The 27,571-nt window shown below is 36.2% G+C and overlaps 1 protein-coding gene across 3 annotated transcripts in view; it reads right to left on the bottom strand.

The window, feature by feature from the left end:
* NBAS (NBAS subunit of NRZ tethering complex) overlaps positions 1 to 27,571 on the bottom strand; it is a 190,318-nt gene that overhangs the window by 74,490 nt on the left and 88,257 nt on the right. For all 3 annotated transcript variants that reach the window (XM_035562547.2, XM_035562548.2, XM_035562549.2), the window contains exons 39-44: positions 26,632 to 26,708; positions 25,964 to 26,101; positions 10,151 to 10,380; positions 7,097 to 7,207; positions 3,444 to 3,694; positions 2,103 to 2,437 (exon numbers count right to left, since the gene is read on the bottom strand). In XM_035562547.2, coding sequence (XP_035418440.2) covers positions 2,103 to 2,437; positions 3,444 to 3,694; positions 7,097 to 7,207; positions 10,151 to 10,380; positions 25,964 to 26,101; positions 26,632 to 26,708 — 1,142 coding nt within the window. The remainder of the gene's footprint in view (positions 1 to 2,102; positions 2,438 to 3,443; positions 3,695 to 7,096; positions 7,208 to 10,150; positions 10,381 to 25,963; positions 26,102 to 26,631; positions 26,709 to 27,571) is intronic.

The raw sequence follows: 27,571 nt of genomic DNA, 5'->3' as shown, positions 1-27,571 counted from the left end.
ATGGAAATGTACAGAAGTGTTAGGGGAATAAGAAACCAATACAGTATGTCCTTGGCCACAGAACTGGGCTGGGAAGAAAGTGCTGATTTAGAGAGTTAAAATAGCGGTTGCATGACCAGCACTGCTTCAAAACATGATGAAATTTTAAGTAACAACTGCAAACCAAAAGACAGCTTTTATGTATGAAGCACTTTTCAGATGAAAGTTAGAGAAAACAGATCTCTGAAAAATACTTTTTCAAGAACTACTACAATAATTTTTCATCGTACACTTGCACTTGAAAATCATTAACTGGATTCTAAGGGAAGGCTAGTTGCAAGCTGGTCAAATAGCTGTTTCATTCCCAAACCCAGTGCATGGTAGATACTAAATCAGCTGATTTGACCAACTGCTTCAAACACTTATTGAGTTTGTTTTATGACTTTGAGTTTCATCCAAGAAGCTGGCAGGTTTCTGCTAAAAAGGTCTACTTGGACAGCAACCGCAATAACCTTGAAGGAGTCATCAACAGCTCCTTCCCTTTACTCCTACTCATCTTAAGAGACTAGAGAAACTGTATTAGAATCCTAAACAGAAATAAACAACACATTTTAAAACACATGCACAGGGGAGACTATCCAACCTTTCCTGCATCATTCATCCACAGTTAATGAGAAATTTTCCTGAAAGGTACATTAACAGAAAGAGTTTTAAGTAGTCACTAGCAGCAATCATACATGAAGACACTATTACCTTCTCGTTAGAGCACAGTTATCCACTCAGTTCAGGGTTCATGTCTGGCAACTGAAACCTCAGCATGACTGTCAGTTTTTCCAGATAGGAATGCAAATCTGAATATTTAGAATCACAGAATATCCCTGTTTGGAAGGGACCCACAAGGATCATCAAGTCCAACTCCTAGGTCCACACAGGACGACCCCAAAATCAAACAATATTTTCGAGAGCAAATGCTTATTGAATGCTGGCAGGCTCAGTGCTATGACCACTGCCCTGGGGAGCCTGTTGCACTGTCCAACCACTCTCTTCACAGAATTGTAGGGGTTGGAAGGGACCTCCAGAGATGACTGGGTCCAACCCCCCCTGCAAAAGCAGGTTCGCTAGAGCAGGTTGCACAGGTAAGAGGTTCTTCTCTTGGTGAAGAACCTTTCCCTAACACCCAGCCTGACCCTCCCCTGTCCCAGCTCCATGCCGTTCCCTCAGGTCCTGTCACTGTCCCCAGAGAGCAGAGCTCAGCGCCTGCCCCTCCACTCCCCTCGTGAGGGAGCTGCAGGCCGCCATGAGGCCTCCCCTCAGCCTCCTCTTCTCTGGGCTGAACAAACCAAGGGACTTAGCTGCTCTTCATACGCCTTCCCCTCTAGACCTTTCACCTTCTTTGTTGCCCTCCTTTGAACACACTCTGATAGTTTTATGTCTTTGTTTACCTGATACAAAGGATCAAAAACCTAATCACAATGATGGTTCCACTGAAGAGGTGTAAGAGACAGCTGATAGTACTTTATTTCTAACGTAACTTTATGTTATAAATACCTTTACAAACAGGTTTCACTGGGCAAAAAGAAATTGTAGATCTGGTAGCATATGCTACCGACACAGAAGTACATCCTTTCAATAACAGGCTTTCAGCCAGATGGAAATTACAACAGAGTTTATAATTTACATTATTACACTGCCTAGAAACCATATGCAGTGGCCCAGAACACCTCTCTGTGGAGTATCCTATTCAGAATGCAAAAGCCTGGCAGTAAACAGAAGCCTGCAGCACAGTGAATTTTAGGATCAGCACAAGTGAAATAAACAAACACATAAGAAAAGTATCTTATTCTCTGCTGAACCACAATACTGGGACTTTGGAGTTCCATGAAAACCTTTCTGATCCTCAGAGCTAACTCCTTTATATATATATATATATATATATATATACGTATATTTTATACAGTGATAGTTATAAAAAGAAGAGAGAGGTTTATAGGAAGATAGCTTTATGAATTTATCTTTAAAAACTGTAAAATGAAAAATGCAAAGATTTGCTGAGAATTTCTCCCTGACAGTACATCAACCGTGCTTCACCTGAAGTTTGAAATTTTTCAAATGTATCTGCTTACCTTTGTGACAGCTTTTGAAGAAAAGGTAATTTCATCAATAAAAGTGATGATATCATCTGGATCAAGTCTATCAAAGTACTTTGAACACACATCATATGCATGTAACCACTCATCCATAGTTTCTGGTATTTTTTTAATAAGATGGTTATCACCATTCCAAAAAAGTTTTTGTAACCAGACAGCATAAAGAGAGCTTGGTGACAGCATACTGCCATCTTTTTTAGGAATTTTGGGAGCCAGTTTGGAAATAGATAAGATATTTTGACTTGTAAGTATGGGCTCCAGCGTTCCCAGAGGGTTTTCGTTTTCATCTATTAGCTTTTTGTAATTAAGACCTATTGACAGAAGGAGAAAAAGACAAATGAAATAAAAGTTATTCATTATTTTCAAAGTTATTTAGTTATTTAAATAAATCTACTCAAACTCTTCACATTTCTGTGCAATCCAGTCAGAACTAGAAAAACTCTTGCTCCACTTCCATTTTGAATCATGCACATTGACAGACTGGGGAGGAAGACAAGTTTGCATGCAGGTAACACCAGGATTTTATGCTGACCTCACATATGAGGTCTCTCAGTCCCTGGAACATATTTTGACTTCATATACTGATACACACACACAAAACACACAGATTTTCAAATGTGCAAGGATAGAATCATGTATGTAGAATCATGAGACCATTTTTTAAAAAACAAATCCTACAAAAGCTCATCTTAATAGTATCTTATCAATACTTTACTTTATAATCAAATTGAAAATGGTATTCAAAGTTTCAGAATACTTTCCAGCAGTTCTCTTTCATATGTATTGTCTAATAATGTAAGAGGAATAAATAATGTATTTCTGCAAAGGCAAAAAGTAACATCAAAGAAAAAAATACAAAATAAAATTACCCTCTTTACAAAAATCCTTAAAGTTCTTGATATATTATGTAACTTAGACTTTTGAAAGATAAACTAATATTCTCAAATGACTTAGACAGTTAATGTTGAACTTGCAGGCTTAAAAATTATGCTCCAGGATGTCTGTATTTTTTCTTTAAAAATTCATTATACATCACTGCTAGTAATTCTGACTTGCATCACCAGCAGAAATCTGTTTTTAATCTACCACAGCAGGCAAAAAAACTTTAAGTTAAATTTCTGGTAATACAAAGAGAAGGAACTTCTCTCTTCCTATAATGCATGACTAACCCATCAAATTGCTTGCAGGCATCTGATATGCTCATTGAAAAAAAAAATAATAATTGCCTGGGAAGTATAAATTAGATAAACATAACCATGTCAACACTCATAACAGAATAATAAATACACCTAGGAAAAAAAGCATTAACTCTCCTACCTGGTGCAACTGCTTTGAATTTTTTCAGGAGTCGAATGTGAGTTTCAGGTTTCACAGCATGCTTCACAAATTCTGAGCAACAACAATTTTCAAGGAGTGTGAAATAATAAAGCAACCGCTGATGATCTCTACCTTCAATACTTGGGTAAACATATTTAACCATGTGTTCATGTAAGGTTTCAGGACTTGTTTTCAAAGTCTCAAAAAGACCAAGACTTTGTGCTCTTTCTTCTATTTCCAGCGTAGATAATCTGCATTTAGAAAGAGTTTTGCTTTAAAGGCATGAACATGCCATTAATGCCTTTTCAGTTCAACACTTCTGGAGACAGAACGATACTTTTCTCTGTTTGAGTAGTAAGGTTCAACTTTGTAAGAGATTCTGAAAGAGTAAACACTCATTCATAAATGTTTAGATAGCTTCTGTTTATGAAGAATTGAAACTAAGGAGTTCCTTCATTTCCTGATCATATTATTTGTATACTTGGACGTGCAGATTAAGGGTGACACATACTGAAGTGTGATTCAAAGCAGCATTTCAAATCCCTAATTATGGATATATGTAAAAGTAGACACATCCACTGCATGTGTATAGGAATTTTAAGCTTCTGCTTAAAAAAAAGCAACCAAACAAAATAAAAGCCACCACCAATAAAAATAAATAAATAAATTAATTAATTAATTAAAAAATATATATCCACACAGCACTTGTGGCTGAGAGATGTTAGAAAAATCTTACAGCCCAATTCATTCTCTCATTCTATTACATTTTATTTTCTGTAGTAAATGAGCACCTGTGCATTCTTTTAGAGAACATCACTGAAAATTGGCTCTTGCCCACTAGTTTATCTATTTGACACTATCACTCATACTTAGCATATTTAATTTGACAGTTTTATTACGCTACCTTTCAAATTGTCATCCATGAAAACTTACGAAAATACCAACAAATCTCAGGTTGACCTCAGCCAGTCTCACTGCTGGAAATTTTTTTCTTGACCCTTTTGAAATGAACACATTAGTTCATTCACAGCATGAATTCAGACACTTCCAACAGACTACATAAAAGACAGCTGAATGCAATCACTCCTTTTTTCCCCCTCAACAGGGATAAAAATGGATGTATATCAATGAAGTCTCATCTTGAGTTTATACATTTCTCAACAGAAAATTTTACCTAAAATCTAAGGAAAGAAGTCACCTATGGATGAGCATCAAACTGACTCTTCCCAACATCCAGCCATAGGCCACCTTAGGTAGGTATGTTTCAATTTGAGATTTGATGTCTTCTAATCACATTTGATTTTTTTCTACCTTTACAATTGATTAAATTAGAATTTTGACATCATTCTTCCCTCAGCATATATGCCACAAGTAAGGTAGTGTTTCTTTTTGATATCCAAGTAAAGTAAGTCTAAGTTTCATTCTTAAAGATGAATTTCATACAGCAAATACTACAGACAACCTTCTCTCAGTTTAAAATTAACCTTCGATTTCTAAGGCAGAAGTTATTTTTGAGTTATTTTTTATGGCTAGAACTTAGCCCACAGGCTAGAAACCTAACCTTGTAAGCTTTAATTTAGGTTTCTAGATTCTAGCTGTTTGCTAAGTGCAATGGTTCTACCATATTAAGGAAAAAATGTCTGCTACTAATGGAAATAAAATGTCATTCACGCTTAATACTCTTAATGTAAGACAAAACTGACACTTGAAACTGATTTATATCAGGAAAGAGATTTGAAAGCTCTGAATACACTTTTCTTCCATACCATCCAGCCTATAGTTTGAACTTTGAGATATTAAATTTTAAATTGACAGAGTTTTGCTGTGTGCTTTTTGTTTCTCTTTTGTTTTGTTGAGGGAGTGGGATGGATGCAGGAGAGAGCAAAAAAGGTTCATTATGCTGTTCAGAAAGATTGTGGAATAGAATCCATGGAAGATGAACATAAAATTTCTTGTTGCTGAAATTATAAAAAGCATTTTATACACTTTGGCAATCAAATTTGACCAGATCCTCCAAAAGAAACAATTAAGTTTTCAATTAATTAAAAAACAGTAATTATATGCAATTTTAATCAAGTTCAAATTCACAGCACAACAGAAAAACATGTTTATTTGTTACCAACTAATCAAGGAAATAGTTAATACAAACCATGTAAGTGCTTCTTTTGAGCTTCTCTGTACATAAAGTGGCTTATAGAAATAATCTCTTTAACCAAATATGCAGTAAGTCTTAGAATAAACTTCTTTTCATTTCAGAATGAATGCATAACGAGGCATGCATTATTAATGCCATAATCCCAAGAGTAAAATATACTGTAATGGCCATATGCTGTCAATCAACTTTAAAATGAGATTATGATACAACAAAAACATACTCAGCAGCATATTATGCTATTATATATCAATTTTCAAGACTTTTTTGAATTTCATTAGGGAAAAGGTCGTTACTTCGTACTTCGGTGATTTCAGAATTCTATGAATACTAACTCACAGAGGACAGAACAAAAAGTGACAGAAAACTGGTGCAAAACACCTTCGGTAGAATTTTAGACCCAGAGAAGTGATCTGGTTCTTTCATATTCACCCCAGTATTGCCAGGTTTACACCCCAACTGTCTATTTTGTTTAAAGAACTAATTCATTCAGTAGCATCAAAAATTTCAAAGATACAACCTTTCTGTTTTCTGAAGGAAGCAAAGGGAATCCGAGAATGTTATTTCACCTTCTCAGACCATGTACCAAAATCTATCAGGCTTTGTTTTTTATGCCTCATGTTCTATAAAACATTTTAATGCTTTTTAATTAATAGTTAATGTTAAGAGAGGTAGAAGTACTGCTGCAAGCTACAGCTGCTTTCGCAATTTAAAATTTGAAACCAAGTAATTTCATCATGTCTGTCAGAACAGTAGATAAGAGCTGCTATATTACACATGGGGCTCTACATCACTGTCACCTGAATGCACTATTCAGGCTAGTAGCTTAGGCTTTCATTGAAAGGGTTTATTTCTCTTTCAATTTGCTAAAAGTACTTGTCTTACTGACAAGATGTTAAAGTCTGAAAAGAAAAAAGAAAAAAAAGGCTCTTGAACCAACTCTGGAATGCAAAAGAAAAGAATCCCCCTTGCCATCAATGCCAAGTCTGATCTGCCACAATCCTGTAGTCTAGAAAAGTTCCAAAGAACTCTTGTAGAAAAGTGCTTCCATAAAAAAAAAAAACACATACACACAGATTATTAAGACAACTAAGAAGCTCTAATATAGTTATTTCCTTTGCTACTATTTAGAAGAGAGGTCAATAAATACCAAAGTGTATTTTAAAATAAACAAACATTATCACAATTCACAACCTATTCCAAAGGACTGTAAAAGTAAAAAGATATTTTGCTATCAAGGACTCGATAGCTGTGGGAAGGACATTCAAAGCTTTGGAAACTTAAACACTGAAACAAAGTCCCAGGATATTTACAAGAACAGTAAGATGCACATGGATTTTTATGCTTGCTTGTAGCACATTTTCATGGCTGGTTACAAAAACACCACATGCAAGAAATATGAAAACACAAACCTAAATCTGCCCCCAGTATAATGCCATTCTCTCTCAGATTAGGACATATTTCCATGTAATAGAATCCAATGTGAATTTGCAAAACTTACCCACTGTCAGTGAATAAAAATTCCAGATGGGTCATATAAACTTCCCAAAGGGGGACGTTGTATCGCTTAGCCAAAGAAACAGAAATCTTGTATACATTTTCTTCAAGTGTTCTTGTAGAAAAGAGCCATGAAATAGAACAAGGAAAAGTTACACGAAGTCCCTAGAGACAGGACAGTAAGTATTACAACTAGAAGAGCAATGATTTCTTGTTAATCTTATTCTTTTAAACCAAGAAACTAGATTTAATTCACTAGTTTTAAATCACAGTTAAATAAAAATATACGAAGTGTGCCTTCTTGCATTTTCTATATTCAGTGGTCCATTTGGGGAAAATTTTGAAATAAAATCAAAATACAGAGATATTTCAAAGACAAATACCTGTTCCACATACACCTTGGTTCTCAGTAACAGTTGGGTTTCTGCTTAACCTTTTTGCTACAGAAAAAAAATTATTTTTCCTTTAAGTTACAAAATGACAACCAATGTGAACCAATGCATCACAGCACTTACTTGATGCAGCACTTCTGAAGTCTTTGGTAAGTAGATTGGTATGTAGATACTCAAAGCTCTTCCTAGAAGTTCACAACCAGAAACATTCCTAGTCTTTGCAGGCTGAAAAAAGCGTGAACGTGTCCAGCTACACTTTGTAAGTGTACTACAAATAGTAAAAACTGTTTGTGTTACTGCCCTTTAACAGAACAATCTGTTAAGTGATGAAAGCCTGAAGTTAACCTCATATTATTTTCTATTAACCCACTGAAGCTAGTACAGCTCAAAGACTGGTGCAAAAGAAAGCAAAGAAAGGAGCAGCTCTTCCGAATGGTTCTTAGCCGTGTCTCGTCTGTGTGCTAGCATGCATTGCTGAAGTACCTGAAAATATGCCTGTGCAGTGCTGCTCAGCTGGAATTTTGATGATCATCTCCAAACTCCCAGAAAAAGGCATTTGGAAAATCAGGGCTGTTTTTTTTTCCCCCAGTGTTATTCTGTTAAACTTCTTTTGTATCATACAAATGCACGTGTGCACTCACAATCGTTGTACACATCAGTCAGCTACAAAGCACTACAACCAGGACTGAGTTCAATTATAATGAAAAGAAATGAGATTGACATTTCCAGTCATCCATCCTCAGAAGACTTAAAACAAAACAAAAAACAAACAAAGGAGAAGCGAAATGAAGATTTAAGCTAAGAGTCTTTAAGTCTCATGTTTGAAAGAGGAAAACAAAATGGAAGGCTACAGCTGTTTGAGTTCTGCAAAGCATCGGGAAGAAAGAGATATGTCTGCACCAGAAAAAAGACCAGAGCAGTATATCAAAAGCATACACAGTGTTTCAGAAACTAATGCCACTATTAAGAGCTACAGTACATTGGAAGAGGTTTTATACAGGATATTCTGGTTTAGTCTTCTGGAAAGGGACCTATTTCATATGCATCAAAATCATTCTGAGAACCCAATAATCACCAACTAAATTATGGAAATTCCAATTGCACCATAATTGCACAAATTTTCTAACCCAGATCACTCAGGCACAAAAAAAAAAAAAAATCTAACAAAAATATTTCAGCTCAGTTACATAAGACAAGGGAAAAACAGATATTCATTAAAATCAGCTTCCAATTAAAATATTTAAGCAGAAGCAGTGATAGGCTGAAAACCTCAGAGCAGTTGAGTTGGGGGGGAGGAACTTGTCACAGGTGAAAAGTAATTTGGAAAGTTTACACACTATGGTTGGCCTAAAGCTGTGTGGAACTTCAGCTGATTACTCAGGAATTCCAATTCACTCTTGCTCTAGTTTCCTTTATTACTGCCCAGATACATTCTTGCTTTATTTTGCCCAAACTGAAAACTGCTTAAGAACTAGCCTTGATTAAGTCTGTGAGGCACCTCAATCTTTAAATGTTTGATAAATAATGTGTAATAAGCTCTAATGAGAATACACCAAAATATGGAAGATAATATTGACATAAATTGTTAAGTAGTTTTAGCAAACAAATTCTTCATTCTAGTACAAAGCTTTTTTTTGTAAATAAGATACCATCTCTTCCAGGTTTTGTTCCTGCAAACGGCACTTCATAAAAGATTCAAAACATGAGCCATTTAATGATAATTCAAACGCAAGCAAGAAAAAAATATGCTACACAATTATATTAAATTTGCACATTGTTTTCATCAAAAAATGCAGATTAGGAGTCAACTGAGAAGATTAAAACAAGGAAGCTGTGAGCTGAACAAGCAATTAATTGGATCTTTGCAACTGTCTAATACAGCACTACCACTCAACTACATGCTATGAAGTCTCATTTTTACTAACCCTTTGACAGTCTAGTGACAATTCAACTGGGATTGCCTTCAAAACATAGAGAGTTCAATATATTTGTTCACAACGTAGAGCGGTTGCATGAAAATGTTAATAAAATGTATTTTTAAAATGAAGAGACATTACTATCCTACTTACCTTTTTTTTTTCTCCTATTCTGGATAACTTAAAGGTGAGAGAACATTCTAAATATCACAATATGCACAGTGGAGGCTTCAGTCATTCCAAGTGATTACAAAAAATACATTGTAATATAGAGTAGTTTTAACTTAATTATTAACAAATAAAATAGTTTTATTTACAGTTTAAAATCAGTAACAAGAAGCTGGGGTTTTGAGATTTGTTAATTTGTTTTGCTATAGTTCACTATAAACTGACTCTTGTGCATACCCTAATAGATTTCAAGGGCAGGCATACAGAAGATGAAAGGAAGAGAACAGACCTCCACCTGTGCCCCGATTTCATACATCCCTGATTTTACTTTATGTTTATTAACTGCTAATATTGAATTTAGAGTTCTATCTTCCATTAAAAGTTATCAACCCAAATGTTTGAGTGTGGAATAGTTGAATTGCAAAGGCCCCAGTTGTAGCAGTGTTACAGTGTAAATATCTGAAGGAACTTGCAACTTATCATTGCTTCTAAAGGTCAGCGCTACTTTCAATTTGCTTTCCTGCCTTGAAGCTTAAACTAATTCCATTTAAAAATAATGAAAACTTAATAGATCTTACTTACTCTGCCAGTCCTAGTATTGTTTCTCTCTTGTACTGTCCATCTGCTGTAAACCTCTGCACATCTACTCCTTTGCCAAGTCCTTGCAGAATCTGGGCTTGAGTGAAATCCAGCAGTCGTTCATTGTAGTAATGCAACTGATTTATCAAAGTTGCAATTTCTTCAGGCCACTCTTTATAGCCATACTGAGTAACATGCTGCGTGACCATCTTAATCAGCTCTTTTGGATCAGCCTGTAAAAATAATTGGAAAACAAATTTGAAAACATCCTACATGTTCCTTTAAAAAATTACCATTTTATAATTGATTCCAGTGTTCAAAATTGAAATATTTTTCCATTTTTCAGAAATCTTAAGTATGCAAATATTGCAATATGTAGAGAGTATTCACTATGACTTTAAAACCTGTCCTTTTGGAACGTTTTAGAATTATGCCATATGCTACAAGAACTGACACAAACTTACCTAAACATACTAAGATTAAAAGTATGTCATTGTGACTGAATTTGTTTTTAAAACACTCATTTTTATTACTATTAAGCTAGGCAACTGATTTATAAAACTTATAAAGTTTATTTTTATTTGTAAAATTTATAAAGAAAACTTCAAAAATCTCTCGGTCACAAAACTACAAATAAGTTTATTCATAAATAAAGACTACCTCAAAAGAAAAAATGGAAGTGATACTCTAAAATAGGATTATTTTTTTGGTTTCGTTTGGTTTAAATTGCTTATTTTCTGATATACTTTTATTTTGCAGAATTGACAAAAGGCAGCATTTTAAATATCAAGCACTGGTACTTTCAAAGACCAAGAAGTGTTGCAAGATCTGCAAATTACACACAAGACATATTGCCTATACATGTTCGTTTTGTACATTAAACACTGAAATCTTCAAGTAATTAAATATTGATCATCTACTGGTTAGGATAACCTTTGTTTACAGAATAACTTTCATCACAAGGAAAACTTACTTTTCTGCATCAAGTGCATACTTAATCCATCACTTAATTTCTGTAGTCAAAAGCCCACACAGCGAATTAGAACATGAACCAAATACAGTAAAAATGTTTGAAATGGAAAAGGAATACATGCGAGTTTCCAATTACCTCAAAATCTGGGCAGTGGCTATGTCTAAGCCCCTTCACTAGAACAAAGCTGTGTCTGATACATCACTCAGCATGATCAAAGCCTTCTCTCTTCCACGAGGCCACGATGCCCACAAGGCAGCGATGCCCACAAGGCAGCACCACGACTTCTGTGTCAAGCCCACTGAGGATGAAGTGCTGCCTACAGTGTCCCAGCACCTAACACTGAACTGCACTGCTTTACAGTGAACAGCCACCAAGAAATACCTTGGGATGCCAACTGTAGCTACAAAATTTTCTAAAATAACTGATTTAACTGCTGTGATCTTAAATATTTTGAATATACTGGACAAATATACTTTGTTTTTATTATTACAGAATGGCTCTGTTAAATTAGAAGCTAAAACTTACAAACATTAACTACAGCGTACAGAAAATTTAAAATGTATAAAACATCTGAACCTTGAGACATGCTTGCACTTCTCTGTGGCTTGATGGTCATTCTAAATTGATTTATTTTTTCCCCCCTTTTCAAGTCTTAGCTGACACGCTGCTCACAAAGTCATATTAAATGCTACAGGGCATCCTTTTTCCTCTCCACATGATATTTTTGTGAAGCCCTCTAAACATTGCAAACTCATTGATTTTATAAACAACATCAGTAGTTCTTTCAAGGTTGTTTAAGAGATTGGTAACAGAATAATAAAACCTCAGAAAAGAGATAGGCAGGCAGAGCAGTGCCTCTACAATGCAATTACACCGGCTGGAAACCAATACACTGCTGCTTATTATATACCCTGGTATCTAATTTTAGGTGATACACTAGAAAACAGAGCACTGGAGACAGGGAAAATCAGAGCAAGATGAAGAAAACTGTTTAACATAATTGCCTCAATCCTCTGTACAATCCACTAAGAAAGGCAGGTGCCTCTGACAACCTCTGTGGGTAAGTTTGGTCTCTTTGGCTAGGTTCCCCCTCTCTCCATGAAGAAAAACAGAGTCCAATGTCATCAGTCTTCTTCCTTTGCACAGCACACAGGATTATTCATGAAGTACACAAAGACAATCTTGAAAATATTTTCAAACACATCTGTCAGAACAATTCCTTGAGAAATTGCTTCTGAAGATGAGAAGACAACACTTTTTATTAAGTTTCCTGCACAGCACCAAGTTTTTCACAGTGAGGCTGAATATAACTTGAATATTTACAACAGTAACTTATAAATAATATTAAGGCAGATTCAAAACAGTTTACTTTTGTTCCACCTTTATCTTCAACACACTGGCCAAACACAGGCTATAAAATTGAAATTCCTTTTTTAAAAGCAAATTCTGCCACCTGACTTCCAAACATATTATTCTGACCAAGTTGCAGCCTCTCATCTGACATCTGTCATTGATGCCAACCTTCATTCTTCATGTGTCACATCTCCCTAAAGGCATCTTTGTGCTATCCTCCACATCGCCTGTTTATGCTTCAAAGGAGCACCTTAAGGCTATCTAATCAGCTTATCATTCTCCTGCTAGTACTTTTGCCAAATAATACCTACAAATAAGCCTGCAGTTCTGCCAAGACTGCTGTATATCAAACTAGTAAATACTTTTTCATGGTTTTTCTTATCTGAACCTCTTCTACCTTGTTTCAATATCAAGTTGTAATAAAAGTAAAATAAAAAACCCGGATCAAGGAGCACTTTGTGGCATACTACTACCACAACACAAAACAACACTGACAGACTATTACAAGGACTGAACTTCCTAATGACATAATTAAAGATCAATATGATTGTTCCCTGTACGAATACCCATCATGTATGTGTATCTTTACATGTGTAATAGAAAAAGTTCATCACACTCCTCTAGCTAAGCAAAGTATGAAATCTAATAGCTGGTAAGTTAGGAGATACACGTTAAAGCAAAAGAAAACAATTGTTTTCATTGTTTTCTTTATTAATTAAGATCCTTTGCTAAGGATTGTGTTGAACTCTCTCTACCACCAGAAATCTTTCAATCAAGTGTTGCCCCCTTCCATCCCTTACAAGACTTAGACCCTGAACTATCCAAGCATGTGAAATCAAAAATTAGAGAAATCCCACAGCCTGCTTCATGCAATAGCCTATACTGATATCAGTGTGAGGTTTTCTTTTTTTTTAATCCATGAGAACTTTTTTCCTGAGTTGCAGTTGTTTGCAAAACTCACACACAGTTTAAGTGAACCATGCAGATTTTCTTCTCTCCGATTTGTCATCTTTGTCACAGTTTTAAAATGCTTTCTTAAATAACGATGTTGCTTGTGCAGCAATTATTAGGCATCCAAGACAAGCTCACAGAGAAAACACAGCTGAAGCGTTCAGTATCGACCTGTTCAGAACTTGCATTTCATAATATTAAATAATCGTTAACATCTCCACATTTTAATAATATAACTTCATGAAAAGGCAAGCACAAATACTTCTGCATCCATTAGATACCTAGTTCAAATAGACATAATGCAGTATTGGGCTTACGTGGTAAGGCTTTGGTAGCAGTGAGCTGCAGGGGTAGCTTCTGTGAGCAGAGCCCAGCAGCTGCCCCGTGTTACAGAATCACAGGATCATAGCATGGCTTGGGTGGCAAAGGAACCTTAAAGATATCTAACTCCAATCCCCCTGCCACCCACTAGAGACCAGGTTGCCCAAAGCCTTGTCCAACCTGGTCTTGAACACTGCCACGGATGGGGCATCCACAGCTTCTCCGGGCAGCCTATTCCAGTGCCTCACCACCCTCTTGACTGAAGAATTCCCTCTTAACCTCTAATCTAAATCTCCCCTTTTTAGTTTAAAATCATCCCCCCTTGTCCTACCACTACACTCCCTGACAAAGAGTCCCTCCCCAGCTTTCCTGTAACATACACTCCTTGAATGTGACCATCCAGCCAATTCCTTAGCCACCAAGTGGTCCATCCATCAAATCCATGTCTCTCCAATTTAGAGACAAGGATATCATGGGGGACAGGGTCAAGTGCCTTGCACAAGTCCAGGTAGATGATGTCAGTTGCTCTTCCCCTCTCCACCAACGCTGTAACCCTGTTGTAGAAGGCCACCAGATTTGTCAGGCACGATCTGCCCTTAGTGAAGCCATGTTGGCTGTCACCGATCACCTTTTTCTTTCACATCCCTTTAAAATGCTTCATTCAGCCATACACATTAAGAAAAAAAAAGGGGAATATGAGTCAGTCTTTCTGCTGTTCTTCTCCTGAAGTGGCAACAATTTTACAGCTACTGAAAAAAATAATGATAATGATAATAAAAAAGATAGCTTTAGTGTAAGTACGTCATTGATGACATTAGATCATGATAAGCTATGTAGCCTTTTTATTTATTTTAAGACCAATAATCTTTCAAAATGTTCTAAAAAGGAGTATTTTTTGTTTGTTTTTAATGTAAATGATCTTCAGATTGCAATACAGAAATGACTAGGAACATTGATGAGAAAAGCTGCCAAGATCATCTAGGCTAATCTGCTCATAATCACCATGAATACATAACTGATTTTGCGGACCTTTCTGGAGTAATATAATGATTAAAAGGTAACGATCAAAAGCTGCAAACATACTGAGCCATAGGAATCTGAATGGAAAGACAGAGAATGTCTTAGTTGTGGCGGATCCTTGTAATACCAGATTTGTTTTAAAACATTTTAAGTGATCTGAAGAAAAAGAACATGCTACAGAGGAAGCTACATACACCACCCAAAACCCTAATGGTTAACACAACTAGGAGATGGCGGCACATGAGAAAAACAAGAGATACCAGAGTGCAGGGTGTAAAATGCCTGCTACAGACACTGATGCACACTGATCATCATCCTGCCTCTAGTTGCTGCCAATGTGCAATGCTTCTAAGCAAACCACACCTCTGGAAAGCACTGATACATTTCAGGGAGGAGAGGAGAGTTCTTCCTTAATCCTTGCTTGCGGCAAAAGCCACAATCCCTGTAGCAAGAGATTCAATGTGCTACAAATCTGATCCAAGCAAATATAAAAGAAAAAAAGAGTCACAAGCAAAAGATATAATTTTTTTTCAAGTACTGAAGCTGGGAAAGAAAAAAAAAGGTTTATAGGGAAGAAATAGTTTATACATGCGTGTTTACTCAAGAAGTAAAATCCATCCCTCCATAGGATGCCCTTTTATTAATTACATCAGTAACACTTATCTTTAACGAAGCCTGCCGTGCTGTGAATCAAAAATATATTACCACGATGACACAGCATCATATTAATTTGGGGTGGCCCGTCTTTCAGATCATGGCTGTCTCACATTTGATATGCTCAAAGCAAAAGCTAAAGTTCATGACTGGGAGCCCAGAACACCTCAGAACTAAAAGCTGTACTATCAGGATTCAGACGCAAGGATGCCTCATGTTTCTTTGTCCTCTAGCTACATATACCGTTGGGTAACACAACAGAACACTCATGCATCAGGATCAGGAGGCAGCAAATCTCATCGTCCACCAGTGAAACCACATCAAGTCAACATACAAGGATACCTACTAGAATACCTTTTATAAGCTACGTCAGAATAATGTGTTTACTGTACAAACTAACATAAAACGAAGTAGAGATGAAATGAGCCATTAATCCTCAATTATCAAAGCCATAGGTGTGTCTACTTATACATACAGACAATATTAAATTTCAATTTCAGGTTTTTAGAATCTTAAATGATCCATCAGACACTTCTGTAGCACACTTGAATGTCTCAGCTGTATTTACTTACAATGATTTTGAAACCTGTTCGTGCTCTTAAAAAAAAAAAAAATGCTTGTCAGCACAGTACTTCACATGTACTCAAAAACGTGGATCTGGTTATTATACATATGGGAGTGGAGCTGTGGACTCAAATTCCCTAACTTCCCTTCTTGCATTTGCCACAGATTTTATCCAAATTTCTTTATTCCCCCCATATACTGAAATAGAATATTTTAAAATTTTACTGAAGATCAATGTCTGTATAAAACAAATGCTCCCAGGTCACAGTTTAAAAGCCAGTGCTTTTTGAAGCTCTCATTTTAAAATGGCCAAGTTTAAACAACTCTCAAACATCTTGCCTACAACTCATATAACATCATACAAAATGTAGATCACACACTTGAAGTACACAAGTGACTGAGGACTCCACAGTCCTGATGTGCTTAAGTCCTGATGGGTTTAAGACTAACACTAATTTGAATGACTTATTTCAATTTCCAGAGATATTTTTTTTAAATGTACATTTGCAGTGAAATTGCTGTAAACTAACTTATGAAGAAAAAAAATGGCGAAAACCAAAGGAGCTGGTGAATTGTGAGAGCAACACAAAAGCACAGGTAAACAGTTTGCAGGAAAGCAATTGCACTTTCACAGGAATTGGAAGAAATTTTTATTTCCAAAGTCCTGCTTCTCTCCATTACCAGGCAATGTGGACATCCAGTAACAATTCAAATTGCAAACATATGGTAGGGAATGAAATTTCACACAAACACTCTTTGTCATTTTATAACTAGAAATAAGTTGTGAAAACAAAATCTAGAAAAGATTTGGAAATTATAGTATTTCAAAACTAGACTAAAAAAAAGAGCAAATTATTTATTTTTTTTTTTAGTTTTTGTTTAATAGAAGGAATGTGCTGTGTTTTCAATAAGCAATGCTGAAGTGTCATGTTTGAAAGCTGAAACACTTGGAATAGTAAGGCAGGCAGTATAATCCACTGTTGCTTCAAGATCACTATGTGGGGAACTTATAAGGAGAAAAGGTTGCCCAAGATGCTGGTACAAGTAAAGATGACAGGGGATTGGAATCCCAGGAATCTTTTCTGCAGGCAAATCCCCCAGAAGAGGCTGAATAAAAAGAACTGAGTACTGAGTTAAGCTGTTAGCTTTGAATTATGCATCAGACCTTGCTTGCACACAACCTTGGAAATATATTACCTGTTGATTTTAATTCTGTTTCAGAAATGACACTAAAGCTGGTATTAGAGTTGGGCTAAGGAATGCACAACACCTATTAAAAGGAATCAGGTTCTACAAGATTTTTTTTTCAACTCTCTTTGCAGAGGTAGCAAAATCACAGACTAGAATTATCGGAATACAAAAAGAATAAAATGCTGGTACAAATTTTATTTCATGCATACATCATATTTTAAGGTAAAACAGCTATCCATGGCAAAATGAAGTCATGAAGACAAAAAGTATAACCACTGTATTTGTAGACAATAATATAAATACCTGCATGCCATTGTAATTATTGCCCTGAACTTTTACTGAATATATTTTATGACAAATTCCTAGCAGATAAAACTTGGCTACAGAAGTAACATATGATCCTTTAAGAGCCAGCAGCAGACAAAATAATGACAAAAAAAGTTATTTTAAAGTGCAAGCAAAACCTCTAAATTAAATCAACATAGTTTCTAATACAGAAGCCAGTACTGCTGCAGGAAAAAAATGCAAGTGGCTGCTGTTGCTAATAACATATAAAAATAATTTTAAAAGTTAAGGCAGTTGCTTCCACAGTTATGTTAAATGACTTGTGTCTGAAGAGTCGAACAAATTGCTCTAGTGCTGTTTTAAATGCTTTTTTGCTTTGTTTCAATCAGCTTTTCCAGCAAGAGTGAAGAATAATCTGTCCCAAGAGAAAATGTTTTGATAGTTTCTCTTCTCTCGTGTTCTCTTGCAGACTCTCTCATATTGGGTAGGATACTGACAAGCCGGACTTTCGTAGAAAAACTCATCTTGTCATTTCAACTGAAAGCTGCTTTAGGGGAACTAACACATGATAAATGCAAGATTAAAATGTCAAATAAAAGAACATCTCTGAAAATAGAAAATTACTACACAGTTTTGGGTCAACTACTGAATTCATAGCACATAGTTCTTTTCCCATTTGCAGTCAGCATTATTCTCACTAAACAATGTCTCAATTTTGGTAATTATCCTAACCTTCTGACCATCCCCCTTTTCTCTAAAAAAAATTGTATTTATTTTAATAATAAATGACGTTATGGATGTTCCTTTAGAATATGTCTTTACTCTTGATCTACATGGCTGCAGCTTTAGTCATACACAGACTTTGAAATAAGCATACATTCCTAGGATAAAATCTGTGTATAACATGATATCGTTTTAGTTTCCTGTGTACAATACCATATGCTTTTAACTGTAGTTGCCTGACTAGGTACATGCAAATATTTCTATATTTTACTAATTTCAAGCTTGAAAACTATTCCATGAGCTACATAACAGAATAAAACACCTCTTTTTTTTCAGCGAGTGTCTCAGTGACCACCTTCCCTTACTGTGCTATTTTTCTGAAAAGCTTCTTAGGCTAAATTCATCCAGACCAAAGCAACATTTGTACTCAACTCTCCAAGTTGGGGAGGTGGGGCGGAAAGAAAAAGAGAGAGACAGAAGAGGCAACTCTCTTACTCAGGAACTGAAGACTGCCTGTAGCTCCAAACTTACTTATATTGACAATCCAGATGAATAACACTTTGCTAAAGTATTTTATATTCTAAAAACAATGTCACATAAAATTTCAATCAGGCTGCGTGCAAAAATTAATTTTGCTGACAGCTTTACATTCATCTGTAAATTATGAAGCGGTATCATGTTCAAAGCGGAAAATGCTGAACCCTTTAGTTCATTGAAATAGCTGTCTAGCTGTTTTTGTTGGTGGTAATTTTTTGTTTGTTTGTTCAGTGCTAATTTTTCAAGCAAACTTGAAAAACCATACCACCATCTGAAGAGGAAAGTAAAAGAGAAGATAAAGTGAACTGACTACAAAAAGACTGCTTCAAAAAGCTGGCAGTCACCTTTATACTCTCTCAGAAAGGAACAAAACCCCTTGCAAGAGAGAAAGCAGAAGTTATCCCAACTCCCTGGCACGAAAATCCATAAGTAACTCTCCAGAGGAACATAGGCAAGCTAGAACTCAAACTTCCATGAAAATTCAAGGTTTGAAGATCTTCTGTTCTAAAAGAGTATTTCTGAACAGCTGGCTTAAGAACATTTGCTCTGCTTCAGAAGTGGGATTTAACAGCATAGCTTATACAGTCCTCGCAAAATAAAAATGAGCAACATTGCAATAATCTCTTTTTTCTTTTTTTAAGTATAATTTACCTTGAAGAAATAAAATGATGCTTTGTAGTGTTTTGTGCTTAACAGACAAAGAAATATGAGGATATGCAAAACATCGGCTTATCTATATCAAACACATTTCAACCAAAGGAACATAGTTGCCACGCTGTGACTGCAATGTCACTAACTGCTGGCTTACTATTTCAGGAATGATACCAGAAGACGTTAAAAAACCTCCACAGGGACTGCTAGTTCAGGAGAGGTTACTTGAGTCTTAAGCCTTTGAATGTAGTAGCATTTAGTGAGCTCGGGGAAAGACTGGGAAAGAGGAAGCATGTTTGTTTATACATCACTAAGTAATAAACAAACAAATTAGAAAAAAAAAAACAGGAAAACTAACAAAATGTGACAGGTCAAAGAGGTAATTAAAAGGGCTTAAAAAAAAAAAAAAACACTGAGATTCATCCTGTAAAGAATGGCTAAACTGACAGCAAAGTTCTGAAAAGTAGCTCAAAATCAGGAGACCGGCTAGAGAATTGGCAGGATCACTTGGTGACAAGGTGTGAAAGGAGCAGGGATGGATAACCCTATAGCAGAGGAAGTCAATGAGCTAGCATGCCACTATGACCAGATGGCATTCACCTTGAGTTCGAGAAACACAAACGTGAAATTACATTAAATGACAGGCTTAGGTGCATCAACACATGTTATAACCACTGTGCCAGAGTACAAGACCCATTTGAAAAATGGACTTCAAGAGGATCATCACAGGGATGACAGACCAGTGAGTCTGATTTACATCCCTGGTAAGATCACAGGCTCCATAATAAAGAATAAAGCCACTGAACACATGCATAAATTGTTTGGTGGGAAAGAGTCAGCATGGCCTCTGTAAAGAGAAATCTGCCTCATTAACTTGCTGGAGTGCTACAAGGATGTCAACGAGCACATTGGTAAAGGACATCCTGTAGACAACAAGCATAAAGACCTTCCAAAATTCCTTGGTAAGTTTTCCCACCAAAGTCCAGTCAAGAAAAAGTTGTCATGGGATTGGAACAAAGGTCTTTTTAAGAACTGAAACCTGGTGAAAAGAAAGGTGAAAGCTTAGTGATCGCTCTTCAGGATAGGGAAGAGCTAGCACCAAATACTCGAAGGGCAGACTCTGACAGCATTTTTATCCAGAATTTATTATCAATGATCTGGAGAAAGGATGAACAATAAACATTTAAGTTTTCTAATAATGCTACATTCTTTGAATTATTCGAATGCTATACAGTAAGTCAATACGGTGCTTTGCCTACTTTAGAATTAAAAACAAAACAGAAAACCAGCAGCACAACTCTCACACAAGTTCCGTTCTTAGACTGCCAGTTGAAGTCTCATTTATGGTGCCTTCCCTCAGTGATCTCCCTTCTCCTTGGCTCTCCTCCCAGGCACAGACTCTACACATATGCAGGAAGGTCAATGGGAGAAAGAATAGAGCAGCGTAGATTTAAGGAGTTACACTCTTGTCTCTCCCAATTTTGTCTTCAGAACCATCAGATATACATTGGACTTAGAAACAGGAGCATATGCCAAATGAGATAGATAGATGCACAGATACTTAGTTATTTTTTCTTCCCACATACTAATGGATAATAGTACCTTACAATGTACATGCAAGCAGCATAGATATAAAAAGATGATAAGTGGCTAAAAACAGCAGCAAGAGAAGGAAGTGCATAGAAACTTGAAACTGATGCACAACATAAAACAGAAAATTCAAGCAGTGAAGTAAACAGGAGATGATACATTGCCAAAGGAAATTTTCTAGTTTTCAGCATCACTAACTGAACAGAAAGAAGGGCAAAGAGGAGGCAAGGTCTTGAATCAGGACTCAAAACAGCAATAGAAGAAGGCATGTTTTAAGCCAATAATAAAGGGCACCACCATTTAACCATCTACGTCATGCTAGCTTGTGGAAAAAGAGCTGTGTTAAGAAGGAATGAAACAAGACTGTCTGACTCAGTTTGTTGGTTCTGCATGGAATGTTAATAGGCTCCAGTAAAACTTCATGTACAGTAATCCACTTTGAGTCCCAACTTCTTAGCCAGCTCTAGGCTACATCAAAAGCATCACTACAATCACTGAGGTTACCACTTCAACACGCTGAATTTCACTCCTGTCCTTTTGTGCATTTCAACTGGCATTTTCTTGAATGAAAATAACAGGTAAGTTAGTAAAACAAATATCTAAGAATTGCTAAAAGAATATCTAAGAATATGCTAAAAGCATTTTTCCTCATCTCGCATTAATTGCAGAATTCCTCTGCAATTTAGCAGTATTTGTCAGAATTGTTGCTTGATGCTCCAAGAAAAAGCACAGCCTCCCAGCTAAGGTCAGGAAAATACTCTTCTCCCAAACCATAGAAACACTTCAATATTAAATTGTTAGCATGGAGACAGGAACATAATAAAACAATTAACCTTAGGGTAATTAAACTTTTCACTCCTTTTCAGAGAAAACACATGCCTGTATATACATATGCCGGTCACTTATCAGATCACCAGAAAAGGACAAATGAGGAGATAAGCTGTTAACAGAAATAAAATTATCCAGGAAATTTCTTGCTCAGTTCTACAGCTTCTCCTCCCATCATGAGCAAGAATTTGTGAGTGGCAAATCAGAGTGGCAGTTGGGAGGAATGCTCAATAAAACTTTGTATTCTTAGATGATATATCTTAGCCTATACAAGACTAAACTTTTGACATATAATGCAAGAAAGATGCAAAACTAAGCAGCATTTTCCAAACAAACTGATTTTGGTTAGCAAGACTCAGAAGCACTGCTGGCAAACAGGCATCTGGCTACAGGGAGTAGTGAATTCTGCCAAGCAAGACACTGGGGTGAGCTAGATCCAACCTAACCTAGTTAGGAAGGTTTGAAATTAATCTCAAAGGGAATGGAGACCAAACCCCAAAAAGAAGTCAAGGAACAACACCTGGAGGACAGCTGGCCTACTATAGGACAAACAGGAGAAAAGATGACAGTGAATATGGTGTAAGGACAAAGCTGCTTGGATGCATCGAGCCTTCCTATGAAAGAGGTGATAGAGAAAAACATGTGGGTCGTGATTAGAGGAAGAGCAACACTGTAGTCAATTAAGGGCTACAGACGACTCGATTGAGAAGAAATTAATAAAATCCGAAGAACTATAACATCAAGGGTCCGAGTTCCCATGGAAAATGTTACTCTGGAAAATAAAACCTGCTGGAAAGGCAACAAGGAAGAATACAACAGTCCAGGAGATTTCTGGAATGTCAGGTACAGGTGGAGGAAAAAAAGTTGGAGAATGTGATATTCAGTATCAGACTTCGCTGCTGGGACCAAAACATGGTAGTTTCAGATTTTAAGGGAAGGCAAACAGCAAGATAAAGATGCTGGACTTTATGAGGTTGGACTTTGCCTTTAAGGTAGCCTCCCATGAGATTTTCACCTGTCCGTTTTCTAAAAAGCCAAACTGGCCAAGGTGAGCTGATTGAAGTTAGAATCACAGAATAACTCGGAGACAACTTCCACAAGGCACATGCAAAAAGCAGGTGCAAGAGCAGCTTTACTCAGCCATGGTGACACACTGCCAACTGCTAAGCTCAAAAAAGCAAAAGAGAACATACAAAAAAGGAAGATGAGGATGAATTTCATTCAAACATAATTTAATTAGGATAGAAGAAGAATATAGAAATCTTGCCTAGAGACGAAGAGTTGGAATTAAGTAGACTCTGCTGAAGCCAGAGCTGAAAACCGGTATAAAGAATATTGAGAAGGGTTTCTACAGTTACACCAGCAGCAGAATGTTTTTCACACCCAGTCTGTTTTTCAAAATTTTATTCTCTGGCTGGCATGATTCTTACAGATCTTTATCAGTGGTTTTATTTAGTTGTAGAACTCTATTAATGTCTCCCTCAGGGTAAGAAATTAATATAGCTCAGATGCCCTAAACTCTCACTATTATGTCTAAATTATAACAACTAAACTTCAAAATCTAATTGTCTTGGGTACAAAAATACAGTAGTACTTTACCCCAAATTCCTTTGTTTCTCCTTATTACAAAGTAATAACTTCATCAGAAATAGATACTCTCCATCTGATTTTCTTTTGGACATCAACAGTATAAAGAAGATAATGAGAATTTCTGGCAACCTATGATTCTGTTTTGATGCGCAGGTATTAGCAGTATTTCAGGTGTCAGGAAGAAGTCAAGCCCTCCTCCAGCAGAACTATAGATTCCTTCAAAATGTGTTTTCTTGATTAACTAGCAATTCTTGCCACAAATTTGCAGTTTTCATTCTGAGAACATTTCTGCTATTATTCTGGAGATACCCATGTACTGTTTTGAAAGACTTATACAATGTCACTTTAAAGCAGACATGGAAGTGTAGATTTCTCCATGCTTCTATATAGCTTCCTAAAAAATTAGGAAGAGCTGTTAGGATATTAGATTCAGTGGACTAGAGGAATCATTCAGACGCTGTTACACAGAAGTATGCGCTCTGTGATCTTGAAGATCCACCTTCCCAGCATGTGGCTCAAGTGCCAGATTCATTCAGATCTTTACTGTGTATAAAGGCTTACAATGGGGGGAAGAGAGAAACTGGTTATACTTCATCCACAAAGCCTACTCAGTTACCTTGCAAGAACAGCCCATAGCTCAGAATTACATAGTTAAAGGACTTAGGGACGCATTTCTGTTTTGAGAAACAGAAAATAAAGGTGATGCAAGATACCAGCTGCATGTGCTGGGAGACAATCTACTATGGAATGACATAAATAATTGAGTTTATCATCTTCATAAAAGTTTGTACCACAAAGCTTAAGAACAATCCTTCTCCTCCTGCGTCCTTAGTTTTAAAGGAAAGACAAATATAAAAGGCAAGAGCATAGCTATTCCCATGGATAGCATTCGGTGACATTGAGGAAAACAACTTGCAAGCTGAGCCATTCTTTATTACCGGCTCATTTAAACAAATGTCTGTTCTGCTGTGGAAATTGTCTTTTTTTTTTTTTCCTTTGCGTGTGTGTGGCTGGAAAAAATATTTCTTTGCTCAAAAGTGTCAGTTACTATTTTTTTTCAACTTCAGCAACTGTCCCACACTGGATACTTTAGCATTGGTAACAATAAATGTCTTCTCCCATGTTCTTTTCTTACTGAGTACTCAAGGACAATCTTTTTTTTTTATATATATTTTTAGCAAACAACTTAGAAGCTACTGTTTATCCACACTTAGAATCCAATCACATACATTACTTCAGCAAGATGGAATAATAGATTTAGCTGAAGATCATATTGGTAAGAGATAAACTACATGGTGTTATTGATATGATTTTGTTTATTAAATGACAACTGGAGTAGAAAAATGGCTTAAGCTTTAACATCTGTCCTCATTCTTTCAAAATGAGGACATTTGACTTATTTTTTCAAAAGGCTTCATAGCTTCTTTCATAAAATCAAACTGTCCATGTTTGCTTGTAAGACAGAAGCTAAGATAACAAATATATCTTTTTTTTTTTTTTTTTCTAACAAAGGGGCTTAACAGCAGGCTCAAAAGAAAGCTATTTAAACATGAACGAATTCCTCTAACCAACATATTTTGCTAGTGCCACAAATTTCAGCTTTGGGCTAAGTTTTTCCTTTAGTTTCTAAACAGGATATCAGGATGCTAATGTCTGCAGGAGCATGAAAGGTTGCCAAACTGCAGAACTGGGCTAGTATCAAAACAGTCTTTTTCTGAACATAGAGGAAAAAGGAGCTGTTCTGAATATAGAAAATACCTCCTCTTTTCCAGCTATGATGGTGCTTGGTGATCTCTCTCTTCAGAAAATTTGGAGTGGTCTTTTAGCTGTAAAGCAGAGACAAGCTGAAAACAGTCCAGAGAGCTTCAGGACAGGAGGAAAGAACTTTCTGAATTCTGTGAATACACTCTTGGAGTGGCAAAAAAGAGTTTACATTAGCCTGACTTTTGCACCAATTCTAATTCCTACTAAGAAACCTGGGTTTTTACCAAACGTGTATGTCACCTCGCATATTTAGTTCAAGTTTATCATTAAACTCCCTTAATCACAGGCGATGAGTAAGAAGCAGAGCTGTGCCATTTCAAAAACAACGAAGAGAGACAGTTGTCACAGGAAATGAACAATTTCATCAATGAACAAGGATGAATGTTAAAAACACCATACATGAACTAAAATACAGAACAATAAACGTCAAGAAAGGCTATGGAAAACTTCTGAACAGTCCTGTTCTTGCTTAAATGGACACTTGACTCATCCTAGGAAGTCCTTTATTAGTACTGCAAGATGACAGAATAGGCTATACACATTATTGCTCAGTGTTTATAAGCTACTTTGAAGATGGCTAGTGCTATTATAAATGACACTTTATACTGCGTTTCAAGAACACACAATATACTCTTCCAGAAAATTTCAAGTACTTGCCTGTTTACAGCACTGTGCAAGAATAATTATGCATAACTTAGCAGGCTGTTCACAGTGTAAGTCAGATCAGCTCCTTAACAGGCTTAAACTCATGTACCGGCTATTTAGAATAGCTTTAATGTTGCACATTAATGAATATGGTTTTAAAAAGAAAAAGTACTAACCCTGTAGAGAGGGTGGCACTTGTCCTTGAAACATGGTGCCAAACGAGCATAGATCTGCAGGCTGTAGTAATAACTTGCCAGCTGGAGAGATAACGCAGAATGCAATTGCTTTTCAAAGCATTTGTTGGCATCTACCACCTAGGAGAAAGAGAGCATTAATTTAGATGAAAGAATTAGCAAGCATACAATGTTAAGTGCACAAACTTTCTAAAAGCTCCTTGCTCTGATTTAGAAATAACTCTGACTATGTTTTTTTGGCACAGAAATAAGTCACTAACCTCCTCCCCCCCCCAGGATAATTCTGTATTATGATGTTTTTCTCCCCTTGTACAAACACTTAACCAAAATGATTTCCAAACTATGTCTTTCCTTCTTCTACACAATAAAGTTATTACCTGCATTTCTGAGCTACACTGGAATTGTCAGTCAGGCAGTCTAACTTCTATCAAATGTGTCATTTCACCAGTACCGTGCTCATAAAGCAGTCCAACAGCATTTGTTTAGAGCTACCTTTAAATGCATCAGCCCAAACCTTTCTATTTATATTTAATTGATCTCAAAGACAAATTTTAAAGCCCTACAGAAATTACATTTTCTTATGGAATTCTGAAATCCAGAATAATCTTTTCTGGCAAAAGCACATATATATAAAATCACTACCAACATACCTGTGGCAGTGCAAGTAGATAGGCAAGAGACAATGCCGTATCATTTGGTAAAGCATCACTTGCCAGTTGTAGCAGAACTGCAACAATAGGGAACGGAAATAAAGCTTTGATTACTGACCCATCCAGCCTTGACAGTTATCAAATGAAATGTTTTCAGTTTAACTTTATTTTATTAGACACTAGCTTGAAGCACCCTATACATACTTAATTAAACACTAATCAGTGCAATCCAGAAACAGATAATATGTAATTAAACTGCAGCACAGCTTTACCTTGACTTCCAGGCAAAGTGTTCCATGCATTAACCAAACAAGAATGAGACAGTGCAGTAACAGATGCTAAACAAAGCCACTGAAATATCATCTGAAATGATTCAAAACAAGTAGACACGCTGCTTGTAAAGTCAAGGCAGTGGTATAATGCTGTGAACATTACAAAATACCAGCCAGAGGAGTGTCACAAAATGTCTTTTCTTCAAGCCTGAGCTCTAATTCACTTATCACTGAACACAAAAATCTATATTAAAAACTTACGTCTTAAAAAATAAAGAGCAACAAGTAGCATACATTTTTAAGTAAGATTATTGAAACTAAGCAAAAAGAATAAGCAAGGGAATTCCCAGAAACTTCAGAGAGAGAAACAAGCTGATCTGGATCATGCATATCGTAAAATGTCACTAAGAAATCATCTAACTCTATCACTGACAGTTATACCTAAAATACATTATCCAAGGGACAAGTTACAAACAGTAACTTGGTACAGTTAAGTTGATCTAAGGTTTGGATAACTGTGTCAATGGAAAGGTATTACTAATTAAAATGAGTTCATTTAGTAAACAGCACACAGATAATGAAGAGAGAAGTTCCCTTAATTGAATGTTCATATTAATTTTAATAAATTCTTAAGCTAAGCTCAGAAAGAAAGCAGCTGAGGAAAATGA

This window comes from Cygnus atratus, chromosome 3 (genome assembly GCF_013377495.2).
Source record: "Cygnus atratus isolate AKBS03 ecotype Queensland, Australia chromosome 3, CAtr_DNAZoo_HiC_assembly, whole genome shotgun sequence".
Taxonomy (NCBI): Eukaryota; Metazoa; Chordata; class Aves; order Anseriformes; family Anatidae; genus Cygnus; species Cygnus atratus.
The sequence above is the reverse complement of the archived record's forward strand: the minus strand, read 5'-3'. Positions and strand labels throughout refer to the sequence as shown.